This window comes from Poeciliopsis prolifica, unplaced genomic scaffold, assembly GCF_027474105.1.
Source record: "Poeciliopsis prolifica strain line A6 unplaced genomic scaffold, Auburn_PproV2 SCAFFOLD047, whole genome shotgun sequence".
NCBI lineage: Eukaryota > Metazoa > Chordata > Actinopteri > Cyprinodontiformes > Poeciliidae > Poeciliopsis > Poeciliopsis prolifica.
Window position 1 is genome coordinate 40531 of NW_026562422.1, and position 13947 is coordinate 54477.

Below are 13947 nucleotides of genomic sequence, written 5' to 3' on the forward strand. Positions count from 1 at the left end.
TAAAGGCAGAGATGGAGAGTGGCTTGAGCCAGTGACCCACTCCTGCCACCTTTGTTTTATAACTGTTGTTCCTTGTGGTGATTAAATAATGCCACAGCCACCATTTTCTTTGTTTCCAAATGGGGAGGGAAAATAAAATATTCTTTCAAAAATCTAGTTTAGCAAATCATATTATTAACAGAATATCTCATTTTCCATTATGTTTTGCACTGTGAATAGGTTGTTTGAACACCAAAAACAAAAATATATATTTTTTGTTAGCTTTCAGAGCTAATCATGCCTATTGAACTGTGATATTATTGCATTGTTTGTTATTGGTTTCAGTTTATCTTGATTGGTTCCTTTTTATAATTTTTTCCTCCACGGTGTATTTCTTAATCTTTTCATTGTCCTTGGTAGTTTAGCTGTGCTGTTACTCACCTAACTACGTGAGATTCCTGGTTAAAGTTTTTTTGCTGGAATTTGAAGTATTTTGTTTAAAATTTTTCATATTTTTAAGAGAAGTTGTTTGTTCTGTACTTGTGTGCCGAGCTCGCTATTTGAGTACATCAAATCACAAGTTTCCTTTTTCATTCAATGTTCATACCACATTTTACCATGCAGTTTTTCATAAAACAATACCTGAAAGAACCTGAAAGTTGTTTGGCTACTATTTCCCAATAATCAGGTGGTTCCCCTCCGTGATAATTTCTTTTAACATTAACTATGTCAGTAATTGCCTTTTGAACATATTAATAGTTATTTATAGCCAAAGCAATCTATTGTTGAACAATACTAGCAGACTGCTAAAAGTCTTGCTTTTAGAGAGGCAGTCTCACTAATGATGATCAGTTGATCTTTTCACGCTTCTTTTCTTCAAATCATACTATTGAGAAAGTCTTGTGCTTCTGCATAAGCACAATGCTAGTGGTAAAACAACCCCAGCAAGACTATTCAGAAAGTCTTGTGCTTATGCACAGGAAGTCTTATGCACAAGACTTTCTGAAAAGCTTTGTTTTCATTTCTTGTTTTGTGTTTCAGCCTTTTTTTAATGCATGTAAACTAGAGCTGTAGTGACTGTCACTAACCCTCCATATTCAAGATTATGACAGAAAGAACAACAAAGCTGAGAGTCAAACTTATCTACGTTATGTAAGTACCTAAAGCACAAATTGCTTTACTGATTACACAGCACCAAGCACACTTTGTATCTTCATGGAACCTTGGCGCAGATTTGTTGTCATAATATTTTTTGTGTGTGTTGGTGAAACTCACTGGAGTTGAGCAGGATCATGGCCTTGAGGCAGACATACTCCTCCCTCTGCAACTTGAGCTCCCGAAAGCGAGAGGTTGCTGCAAGAAGCATGTCGAAAATCTCCATAATGCCCTCCACACACTGTCCCTCCTCCCTGAAGAGACACAGAGTAAGAAATGGTAAATGACTCGGATAGCACTTTATCAAATCCATAAGACCTTACTCTACATTCAGTAATTCACACATTGATGGTGGTAAGCCACTGGGAAGTAGCGACAGATGTCTGGTGTCACCGGTCTCTCTGATCACCATTACCAGACAAGGAACCTTGCCCAACAACACAACCACAGTGGCAGTCAGAGCGTGAATCGAACCAGCAACCCACCAATTGTGAGATAAATGTCTTTTGTTCTCAAAACTTTCAATACTTTTGCTTACATTTTTATTTTGAAAGCAGAATTTTCTGATTTTCTTCTCAAAACTTGTAATGAGTGTACTCAAAACGTCTTGTATTCAGACTTAGTCTCTGCTCGCTTGGCAGATTTTTCCTGCAATAATCAAAGAGCACACATTTGAGTCTGAAAACAGGATTCAATGTTATTTATTCTCAAAATTCTCAATAACTTTGTTTACATTCTCATTTTGAAAGCAGGACTTCATGTCTTTCTTCTCAAAACTTGTAACATTGATTCAAAACTTCTCAATCGCCTGGATCTATGATTCAGGTGATTGAAAAGTAAACAAATTCCAATATCTTTACGACACACGAAGATAGTATATTTATTCATATTTTACAAGCAGAAGAAATCAGTAAAGGCAAAATTTAATTCAGAGGAGTCAGTTGAGGTGGTTTGGGCGTCTGGTTAGGATGTCTCCTCCTCCCTGGTGAGGTGTTTGGGGCACTAGGAGGAGATCCAGAGGAAAACCCACTTTGGAAGGACTACGTTTCTCTGCTGACCCGTTTTCTATGTTTCTCTGGGAACACCCAGGTCAGCTCCTCCTAGGGTTCCTCTGGAGGAGCTGGGCCAAGTAACTGAAGAAAGGAAAGTCTGGATCTCCTTACTTAAGGTTCCTACACACTCGAGCACATTGTGTGCATTCTGTGAGCCTCACATACTCGAAGTCCACTTTCCGAGCATGGTTGGAATTTCACAGTAATGTGTACTAATTGCCTACATTACTTGTACAATTATAATGAATACTAGCAAGTTTGATGATTTAGTTAGCGTCCACACACCTGTCAGTATGGGACACAAAGTTGCAGTCACACTGCGTGTCCTCATGACTGGGTACGCTGACTCTCAACCTTATCAGCTCAGTGTCGCATAAAAAACAGTTTGATGTGAACACTTTTCACTGTGCGACACCAAGTACATGTACGTGGTCATAAGAATTTATCTTGACGGGGACAAGATAAATTCCGGTGGAATTCTGCATCAAGTCCCCAGATGGTCAGATTATGTTGGGATCTTAGGGGCTGCTAGCTGTGGAAGAATGAACAAGGATGGATGGAGGTTAGAAAATCTCACATTTGTATGCACATATACTTCGATTTTTAAAGATACACAGAAGTTTTCTAACTGTATCGATGGATCTTTTAAAGATAAGATCAATAGAATCAGAGAAAGAAAAAAGAGAAGTATAAGAAATTGCACCCCGGACTAAAACTGAAAAATGCTTTTGAGCAGCTGCAAGCTGCTCAAAAGCAGCTCTAAGCTGGGTTTTTAGCTTTGATTTATAGAAAACCAGTATTTATTTTCAGCTGTTTTGCAGTTTTGTGGATTCTCCATATTTGGTTCTGGTTCTGGGGAGGCAGAGCAGACCAGAACAAGAAGACCTGATCAATCTGGAAAGTTGATACAACAGTAGATCTTTAAAGTATTGTGGGATCTTTAAAGTATTGTGCTAAGCCATTCAGTGATCTATAAACTAAAAACAGCATTTTAAAGTCTATTCTCTGACCTCCAGGGAGCCAGTGGAAGGATTTTAGAACTGGGTGATGTGCTTTATTTTCCTGGTTTTATTGAAAACAAAAGCTGCTGGGTTCTGGATCAGTTGCAGCTGGAGGATTTTTTTCAGCAGATCTGTGAAGACATTTTGCAGTAATCTATGAGCCGCATTTAGTTGTGTCTTCTACAAGTCAAATACATTTTGTGAGATTTAGATGTTGATCCTAAATGTGTGAGTTTGTGAAAGATAAACCACAAGTCATGGTTAAACTTAATTTTGTCAAACCTCCAAGATTTGAATCAACTAGAGTTTTTAGGTTAGCACTGAAAAAACTGAAAGAAGTAAAATATAGGGATGAGAACTGTGGAACAAAATTAATTATCTACAATATTTAAGATTAAACCTAGACATGTATAAAATATTCTGAGTTGTATAAGTGTACTCCTCTCTCCTAGCCAGCTGCACCTGGTAACTCATAGTCTCATAAGTTCAGTTCTTCTTTGTATAGGTAAAAGGGAGGACCGAGGCCAGCCACCTGCAAGGGAAGAGATAAATAGCGCATCCCCACAATGGGAACGGGATGAGATGCTCAACTTATCTGTGTAGTTTTGGGGGAAGCTAGGTAAAGGACACTTCCCCCTCAGGGCTGTCTATTTGGTTCAGAGTACCTCTTTTTATGTTATGTGTCCTTATTTGGTTTTGGGCATTTGAAACGACTCCCACTTCCTGTGTGCCAAGGAACTGGGGTGTATTCTGTGATTGTTTCGGCCTCCCCAGAACACACCTAGAGTTTGCTATGATTTTATCTGTCATTCTAAATTGCAAGTGATAATAAAAGTTTCTGTTCTTTGCACTTTTGCTGCCTCAGTCTCATCTCTGGAAAATCTGTGCATTTCAAAAGGAACCACTTCCCAGAATGCTTGGCGGCATGTTTTTGTATAATGTGTTGCACAATGAGTGAAATGGAAGTGTGTTACATTGAAGTGACTCTTGTGTGGTATGAAGTCAACTGCTTTTTTCAAACAAAATGTAATACGGTAAGCAGAATTTTTATTTAATAAAATTCACTACTAGATTAGAAAACCTGTTCATGCAATTTGAAACAAGAACTTAAATGATTCTATTTTAACTTATTTTAACTCAATAATGTAAAAATAGATAAATGTGTGCTCTTTAACTAGGTGAGGGTCAAGTTCTATTAGGTTTTGTTTTCTCGTGCAATTTCCCACTTGAAAGGGATTGTCACAATACAATTTTCAACTGGATTTCACTCAGTGAATAAACTTAATGTTAGTTCATCCATATTTATTGATGCATGGTTGGTCATAGTTGCCATGTTGGAGAAAAACTTCCAATGAAAAAACAGAAGCACATCTACTGCTTGCTTATATTAATACAAAATAAACACATTGTGAAATAATTACCAAATACATTTCTGCCCCTTTAACCAATTACAATTACTTTTTAGAGTAAAGTTTAACATTTCTAACCCAATAAATTAGCTTATTTATCAAAGTTTTATTCATAGTTTTCATAGTCAAAAAATCTACCCAATTTATAAATCACATAAAAACAAATAGATAATTTTAACCACTCATGCATGATAAGAGTAAAGACATTAGTATTTTTTAACTAATAAATTTTTATTTTCTTTTTTTCACTAATGAAGCCATAAACAACAAATATCAAGTGTACAGTTTATACAGATACCAAGTGTATAGACTCGTATGAGTTCAATAATACAACATTGAAGTTGTTCAATGCCTTAGTTTGAGTTTAAGCAAACATTCAATAGCATTTTGGTACTGATTGGCTTTCCCTCACAGTCTGCTCACAGTTTGTAGCAGAGTTTCTGTTTGCACAGTTTTGATTTGAGATGCAATATCAAGCATTGCTCACTCCTCACGCTGCAATCTCAGTTCAGACAAGCGTGACATCTCAATCACATCAAAAGTACATGCACGCTCTGATTGCCTAGCAGATTGATTTGACCTGGTCCTCATTGCAGAGAGGAGTTGCTATCTGGCAGTTTGCAGAACCAATGAGTTTATATCTCAGTTACAAAAGAGATTTCAGACTTCACTGGTTTCTAGCTGTAATAGCTGAAGTTCTGTGCTAACTCTAGGTAAAATGCTTAACCTGGCAAATGTCTTAAGGGACTGTCATGTGTGGAATGCATTGTTGGTACTTTTGTTATGGGTGAAGAACTAAAAGTTTCTGTTGGAATCCTTAACAGCTCTCTTTCCTGCCATGAAACCGACCCCTCCAAAGAGGTGAGGGACAGTTCATGAGGTGGGGGTAAGGATTGTCTTGTGGTCCATCTGGCAATAGAGATAAGATCAGTCTTTGGGTGGGTCTTTTCCTTGCTGTGACTATAATAACAAGGTGATGTGTGTTGTTCTGGGGTCTTCTCCTGACTCCCTTCATGGGGACAGGTCTTCAAATGCATTTGCATTTGAATAAAGGAATTTAAAGATAAAGATTAATATGTCTCTTGTTATTGAAACAGATTCTCATTCCTTGTGTCATAAATTGTGGTGGTGGAGGTGGTGAGGCAGACGCTAGAGACCCAGGTAAGTTGAATGGTGGTGATTTAATAGCAAAATAGTCCAGAAAAATACAGTCAACACACGTAGTCCGCGGCTAGGCAGCACGGCTGAGCGGAAGCCAGGGCTCACACCAGTACCATCTAGTCTTACAGGCGGCAAACAAATGACGGCAGACAATGACAAAAATACGACAAGGACCCGACGAGGAACAAAGGACACAGGAGGGACTAAATACACTGAGGGTAATCACGGGAACAAGACACACCTGGGAGCAATCAAGGGGGAAGACAGGACAAGGAGGAGACTCAGGACACAGAAAACTCAAATACACACAACAGAAAAACACGGAACATGACACCTTGATAAGAAAACAATTCTATAACAGGTCAAATACTGATCTCATGCAAGGACAAAGCTGTGATAATAAAAACAATCTTTAAAAAATTATCATAACTTTCCTGATTGGCATTTAACTTCAGTCACACTGTTGAATCATGTTTTTCACAACAATTGTGTGTCACAACAACACAACATACAAAACAAAAACAGGGAAAACTAAAAAAATAATAAGAACACATAAAATATAAATCTTATAGACGACTTGTATACCAATGTTTCCACAGAGCTGACTGGTATCTTAGCGCACTGACAGAGGGATGTGAAAACATCACAATAAGACTGTTCAGTGAGTTGACCAAACGACATATAAACTTGTATATCAGAATTTCAGAAGTGCCTGAAATGTTCTGACATGTGCGTTACAGAACATTACACTTCCACTGCTAAACCTGGGATTCTTGATCAAAATTCTCAATTAGTCATTATAAGCAACCTTATGCTTCTGCATGCTAGCTTTTTTAAATTTACACCACAAAGGAGCTGTATATAAGGATATATAGTAAGCTTTAAACAGGCTTATTTTTATCTTATCAGAGCACACATAAAATTTCCTCCCCAAAACGTTTGCCTGGGCATATAACACGCGACACTGCCGATAGATGTCATCATCATCAGAGAGCTGGCCTGTGATGTAGTGACCCAGATATTTAGTTTTGGAACAAACATTTAATTTTTGCCCTGACAGAAAAAAATCAGGGAAACAACATTGTTTGTCATCTTTAGTTCCACAAACTAGTACAACAGTTTTTTTTATCATTATACTGCACATCAAATCTCAACCCATAATCAGAGCAGATATTTAGTAACTGCTGAAAACCAGCACTGCTGGGTGAGAGGACAGCCAGGTCATCAGCATACATAAAGTGATTAACCAAAGTATCACCAATCATACATCCTGTTTTACAACGGTTTATTTCTTTTGACAGTCATCCATATACAAGTTAAACAAGCCAGGTGAAAGAAGCCCGCCTGCCGCACACCGTTACTCACACCAAAGGAAGCAGATGTTATTGCCCCATTTTACATGCTTTTTCTGGTTAGAGTACCAGTATACAAAAATTCATAAAATAATATCTAGAACACCTCTCTATTTTAATTTGTCAAATAACTTATTGTGATTGACAAGATCAAAGGCCTTAGAGGCATCAATAAACCCAATTAACACAGATAATTTTTTTCTTAAATATGTTCTTGCAGCTTCTTTCAGGCCATAAATACAGAAATCAGTTCCCAGCTTGGCTTTGAAACCAAATTGATTATTTGTTGTAATAAAAAACTGATTGAGCCGACCAAGCAAGATTTTCTCTAATACTTTAGATATCAGACTAGCTAAAGCCTTTGGTCTGTAGTTATTAAGGCTACCAACCTTACTAGTTTTGTCCTTAATTGCTGGCACAAGAGTAACGGATAATAAGGAATCAGGCAACTGCCCATGGGTTATAAACCCAAAGAAACACATTGCAAGCACCACAGACACTTTTTGGCTAGCATATTTCAAATGTTCTGCTGCAATGTCTTCAGAACCTGCCTTATTCTTACACAAATTCACTATAGCCTGCTGGATTTCTCTATCGGTTGTTATAACCACATCACTCTTAGCAATCTTTCCCAATCCATAGGGTTCACTTTTTACACAGTTCAATAAGGCAGAATAGAGTTGTCTCCATAGATCTGCTATATTATGGGCCCCAGATATGCCCTCTATAGTGCTGGAAAGTAATGTAGCAGACCTGTTTAAGGCTCTAACATCATTACAAAAGACAATGGTGTTATTACAAAGCAGTTTTTCAGACATGGAGTCTGGTCTCATATTCTGCTCAGATTTGGAAATGTATCAAATGGCATATTTAAACTTTACACTGGTGAGTTTTTTATAATCTAGGATATCTTCATCTCTTGGTTTACCTGCTTGTACCCACATCTTATATGCCTGTTTAGCTTCTGCACAGTATCCTGACACATGTTTATTCCAGCCTGGCCTGATGCTATTAGTCTTTCTGCATGTAAGCTATGGTCTTGTACACGCATACAAACCATCCACAATGCCATCATACATAGTATGGAGGTCAATACAGTTAGAAATATCACTGCAATTAACATCTGAGCACATAATAGATTGAAGAGGAAGACTTATTTTACTCAAAAGAAGATCAGTTTTCCTATGATATGTGAATCAGTCATCTTTAGAGAGTGTGGACCAGTTAAGTTTAACTGTAGGGGCACTATTTTCCCCCCGTATAAACTCTGGTAGATTTTTAATATCCAGCATCATTGAAAATGGAACATGATATGTCATAGAATAATCGTTTAAGATTTCTATTGATTTTACAACAGCATGGGCATCAGCAGAGCTTATGCAATGGTCAAGCCATGAAGTTGTATGTCAAGCTTTCTGCAGGTAGCAGGAGCTGACTGTACAATATTAAACTATTATCTTCACAAAACTGATGCATATGTTTGGAAAATAAAGGATTTTTATCAGATATATCTGCATTCATATCACCTACTACATACACAGAGGTAAAACAATGGTCATCAATAAAAGTGTTCAAGAAAGCAAGTCTATTCAAATAAATGTCTTCATTCTGAGGACACTCATATGGTGTGTAAACATTAATAATGTAAAATTCTTTGTTTTCAACTTTCAAATGAACAGCAATACACCAGTCAACACCGGTTCTGATGACATTTAAAACTGGATCCAACTTTTCGTGCCATAGAATGGTTACTCCTCCTGCGACTCGACTCCTCACTATACCCATAGAAAGATCCACAGTAGATTCACCAGCTCCACAGAAACAGTCATTAATACAGTTCAAAGTTCCCAAGTTCTGTTTTGATAAAAAGGTTTCTTGTAAACAAAGGACATCACATTTTTGCAACAGTGTAACCACAACCAGATGTTGTGCTTTATCTCCAGCTATATTACCGACACGCAGTCCCCGGCAGTTGTAAGAAATAACACGCATTAATTGGTCTATGAAGAACTCACTGCAGTCGTTCCATCGAACCCTCTGGAATCACTGGAGAGTGGTCACCCCAGGCCCTTTAGACGTTGTAGGTTTATTCCGTGGCTCATATTAGCGGCGCACTACTGAACCCTCTGGCCACAGCTCTGAGTTATACACTTCTGCTACATTTTCACACTCCACACTGACTTTAAAAGAACTATATCTTGTGTTCCCAGTGACAATACGCCGGCACTCAACGTCACGCCCAAGTTTTCCTTTAAGATAGTTCGCTAGTGTCTCAATCATCAAGATCTGGAATAAATCTAGTTGCAAAGAGCTTCATTCTTATCACTTTTATAGTGCTTTGAGTGCCAGTACCAATAATAGGCGCTGGTCTTTTATGCTCAGGTTTAGCTTGCAGTTTTTGCGGAGCTGGATGGCTCTCTGTTCTCTTCCGCTGGCCTTGTTTCACCACCAAGTTCCATGTGGGTGAACTGGTGGGCTCATCTACAGCACAGCTTAGCTTATCACTCACTGCTACAGACTCGTCAATAGTCCTGGAATAGTCGGAGTAGGACTCATTCACGGGCAAAGCCGCTTTATCAGCGGTAACATAGTTTGTTGGAACAGAATCTGTGCATGCCGCCACCTCCTCAGAGACATTCACAGCCAATATCATGTCGCTGGCATTGGGTATTCCTGAAGCAGGCGTATTCACACTACTGGATCCTCCGCCTCTGGGCAGCAAATGTCGTTCCATTGCTGCAACTCTGCGGTCAATGGTAGCAGTAACCTCACGCAACTTCTCTTCAACATTCACTTGAGATAGGGAACTTTACCTGTATGCTTTAGGGCACAAACCTTACTCTGTAAGCGCTCCATCTTGCTGAGTAAGTTGGAGACATCTAGGCTGTTGAATGTCACAGGTGGCAGCTCATCCAGGAAGTGGTATAGTTTCCCCGCACTCATTCAGAACTTTTGAACAACTTTTTATGGCATTTGCAGCTTTCTGGTTTCCTTTGAAGGCCGTGTACACTGCTTAGAATTGGAACACAATTCAAACAGGACTTTTCTAGAGGACAAGCTTGTGCTTGTTTGATGCAAGTCCTTATTGCAAGTCCTTATTGGGTCCACCAATAGTCTTGATTTTGACCACAAGAAAATTTAAAAACTCATCCTCTACTATAAGCTTTCCATCAGTAGTTTTGTAGATCTGCGGTTTAGTTCAGGGAAGATTGGAGAAGGAAGCGCCCGCGCCGGGCTCCGCATCATCCGCCGTATTAATTAGTCCCTAGAGAACATATGTCCCTAGAGAACATGGTCCCTGACGAGTGGAGATTTCTCCACTTGTCAGGCAGGGAAGGAAAACATTAATGCATATGCTTTGTCCAGATTTTCTGCAGACCCATCGTCAGAGGTTCAAACTGCCTATGTAATCAATGTAGCACCTTTTCCAAATCCTCAGGAGCCTGGACTACAGACACCAGATTAGAAGACTGCTCAAGAGTCAGATATGGACCTGAATGTTGTACAAAGGTATGTGAGATAGGGAACTTTACCTGATGCATAAAGTGCAGAAAGGACTTGTTGGTCATTACATGCAAAATTTTGAAACAGTGGAGAAAACACGTGCTCTGGGATGGTGTTGTTTGTCAAAAAATAACTGACTGTAAAACTAATGAAACTCTTTTTCAAGTTGTATGCCCCTCAAGAAAGCACAAAGAGGTATGAGAGAAGTACCATCTAGCAACTGCCCATGCAGGAGTGGAGAGAACTTTGTCTAGAATTCATCAGTTCTTCCAATATGGAAAATAATGTGCATTAGTTTCAGGTGGACTATATTGGCTGTAGCCTGCAAAACAGGTTAGGGCCTAGGTCCCCATTGCCCCCCATATATGTGTCTCCTCCTTCCCCCTCCCCAAGGTTATAGGCCTGGACTTTCTTTTCCTGGGTAGACCTACATATTGTCATGTTGGAGTTCAGTTTGTTAACCCACATGCGTGAACACAACCAGAAGGAACGTGGATGAAATATAATGAGTGTTTATTGCGATCGGGAAAAGGGATGGGGAGTGAGGACTGGAACTGGTACTCGGTTCGTCTTACTGTTAACGAGAGGAGCAGATTAGCAGGAGGGTCTGGGATGAGTCTTTCCAGAATGAATTGTATTGATCTTACTTGGTGGGTGGAAATGGTGGTCGGTATGAGCTGGAGATGGAGGACCAGTCGGAGGGCGGACAGGGTGATTGGGGGCCGGGACGGAGTCCTAGCTGAAGCCAGGGCGAAGGGATCCCAGATGGAATTGGGTTCTAGCTGGAGGTCCGGACGCGTGTCGCTGGGAGTCCGAGGCTTCCGCAGAGGATCGCTTGCTCCGATCTCAGGGCAGACCGCTCTCACAGGAGCCATGAGGAGATCTCAGGTTCAGGAGCCACAAGGAGACAAGGAGTTCACCGTAGTAAACAAACACTCAGGCGAGAAAGAGTCGTGCCTCCATTCCTATATACTCCTCGACTGCGCCTCCCAGATTAACCATAGGTGTGTCCCCGGGGTCAGCACGGCCAAACTCCAGGGGCAGCCTCCTGGCGGCATCTGGTGGATGCCAGGAGGAATGGCAGAAGATCCAGGAAGGGGAAACAGAAACCACAACAAAACAAAAAGGGAAAATAACGAAAGAAAACACGGATCCTGACAGTACCCCCCCCTCAACGGACGCCACCTGGCGGCCGCGCAGAGGAAGAAGGCTGGGAGGCCCAATAATCCAAAACAAGGGAAGGATCCAAAATAAACGAGGACCCAGGAGCGGTCCTCCGGGCCATAACCCTCCCAGTCAACAAGGTATTGATAGCCCCTACCCCGCCGCCGGGAGTCGACAATCCGGCGGACCGTGAAGGCCGGATGGCCATCAACAATTCGGGCGGGAGGAGGGGGCGTGGCCGGAGGGCAAAGGTCACTTGACAGGATCTGCTTGACCTGGGACACATGAAACGTAGAGTGAATGCGTAAGGACAGGGAAGGCGAAGGCACAAGGCAGAGGGACTGATCACAGATGACACTTCAAAAGGACCAATGAATCTGGGAGACAACTTTCTGGACATCGCCGTAAGGGGGATGTCCCGTGTCGACAACCACACTTTCTGGCCCACGACATACTGAGGAGCAGGAACCCGCCTGCGGTCCGCCAGGCGTTTATTTCATGCCGTGGTGTTAGTGAGTGCATCAACGGTGTCCTTCCAAATCTTACGGCTCCTTCGGATGTGGTGCTGCACAGAGGAAACAGAGATGTGAGATTCATCAGAGGTCAGGAGAGGCGGTTGGTAACCCAGTACGATCTCGAAAGGGGAGAGGCCAGTAGCTGCAGAGACTTGACTGTTATGCGCGTACTCGACCCAGGGAAGGTACTGGGACCAGTCGGTGGGGTTGATGGAGGTTAGGCACTGCAGGGTTGCTTCCAGCTCCTGATTCATGTGTTCCGTCTGTCCATTTGTTTGAGGATGGTACCCGGAGGTGAGCGACACCTTTGCGTCCAAAGGTGCGCAGAACTGTCAACACATGTGAGACAAACTGAGGTCCTCGATCGGAGAGAATCTCTTGAGGGATTCCATGAAGTTTAAATACATGCTTGACCAAGAGCATAGCAGTCTGAGCAGCTGTAGGCAGTTTACAGAGTGGGATGAGATGACATGCCTTAGAGAAATGGTCGATCACGGTAAAGATGGTGGTCATACCTTTAGAGATGGGAAGTCCTGTGACAAAGTCGACAGCGACGTGAGACCAGGGTTGACGGGGTATAGCCAGTGGCTGAAGGAGACCGGCTGGATGACGATTAGAGGATTTGTTGCGGGAGCAGACTGCACAGGCCAAGACGTACTCCCTGACGTCTTTGTGGATGGACTCCCACCAAAAGGACAGGTAAAAGTGAGCGGGGGCGGGCTCGTCCTGTTGTGCCTGACGAAGGAGGTCCTCGATCTCCCAGGTCACCACCCCCACAGTGCAACTGGAAGGGAGGATAGGTGCCGGAGCCTCCTCTGAGTCGTCGGGGGAATAGACTCGGGATAGTGCGTCGGGTTTTACATTCTTGGAACCTGGGCAGTAGGAGATGGACAGATTAAAAGGGGAGAAAAACAGCGACCAACGAGACTGGCGCGGATTGGACCGCTTAGCAGACTGGAGGTAAGACAGATTTTTATGGTCAGTCCAAACCAGGATGGGATGTTCTGCTCTCTCCAGCCAGTGTCGCCATTCTTCTAGGGCCAACTTAATAGCCAGGAGCTCTCGGTCACCCACGTTGTAATTTCTCTCAGCTGGAGAGAGTCTACGGGTCTTACTTGGTGGGTGGAAATGGTGGTCGGTATGAGCTGGAGATGGAGGACCGGTTGGAGAGCGGACAGGGTGATTGGGGGCCAGGGCGAAGGGATCCCAGGTGGAATTGGGTTTGAGCTGGAGGTCCGGACACGTGTCGCTGGGAGTCCGAGGCTTCCGCAGAGGAACGCTTGCTTCGATATCAGGGCAGATCGCTCTCACAGGAGCCACAAGGAGACGAGTTCACCGTGGTAAACAAACACTCAGGCGAGGAAGAGTCGTGCCGCCGTTCCTATATACTCCTCGACCGCGCCTCCCAGATTAACCACAGGTGCATCCCCGGGGTCGGCACGGCCAAACTCCAGGGGCAGCCTCCTGGCGGCATCTGGTGGATGCCAGGAGGAATGGCAGAAGATCCAGGAAGGGGAAACAGAAACCACATCAAAACAAAAAGGGAACATAACAAAAGAAAACATGGATCCTGACACAGAAAGGTAGGTCTATTTTGGTCATGATTAATTGGTTCACACATTGTTCTTGGGTTGTTCCAACAATAGATCAAACTG

At 42.1% G+C, this 13947-nt stretch overlaps 1 protein-coding gene across 1 annotated transcript in view; it reads right to left on the minus strand.

Moving 5' to 3' along the window:
- Nucleotides 1–13947, minus strand: part of esr2b (estrogen receptor 2b) — a 63159-nt gene that overhangs the window by 6218 nt on the left and 42994 nt on the right. Inside the window, exon 7 of the mRNA XM_055057251.1 lies at nt 1255–1388. Coding sequence (XP_054913226.1) covers nt 1255–1388 — 134 coding nt within the window. The remainder of the gene's footprint in view (nt 1–1254; nt 1389–13947) is intronic.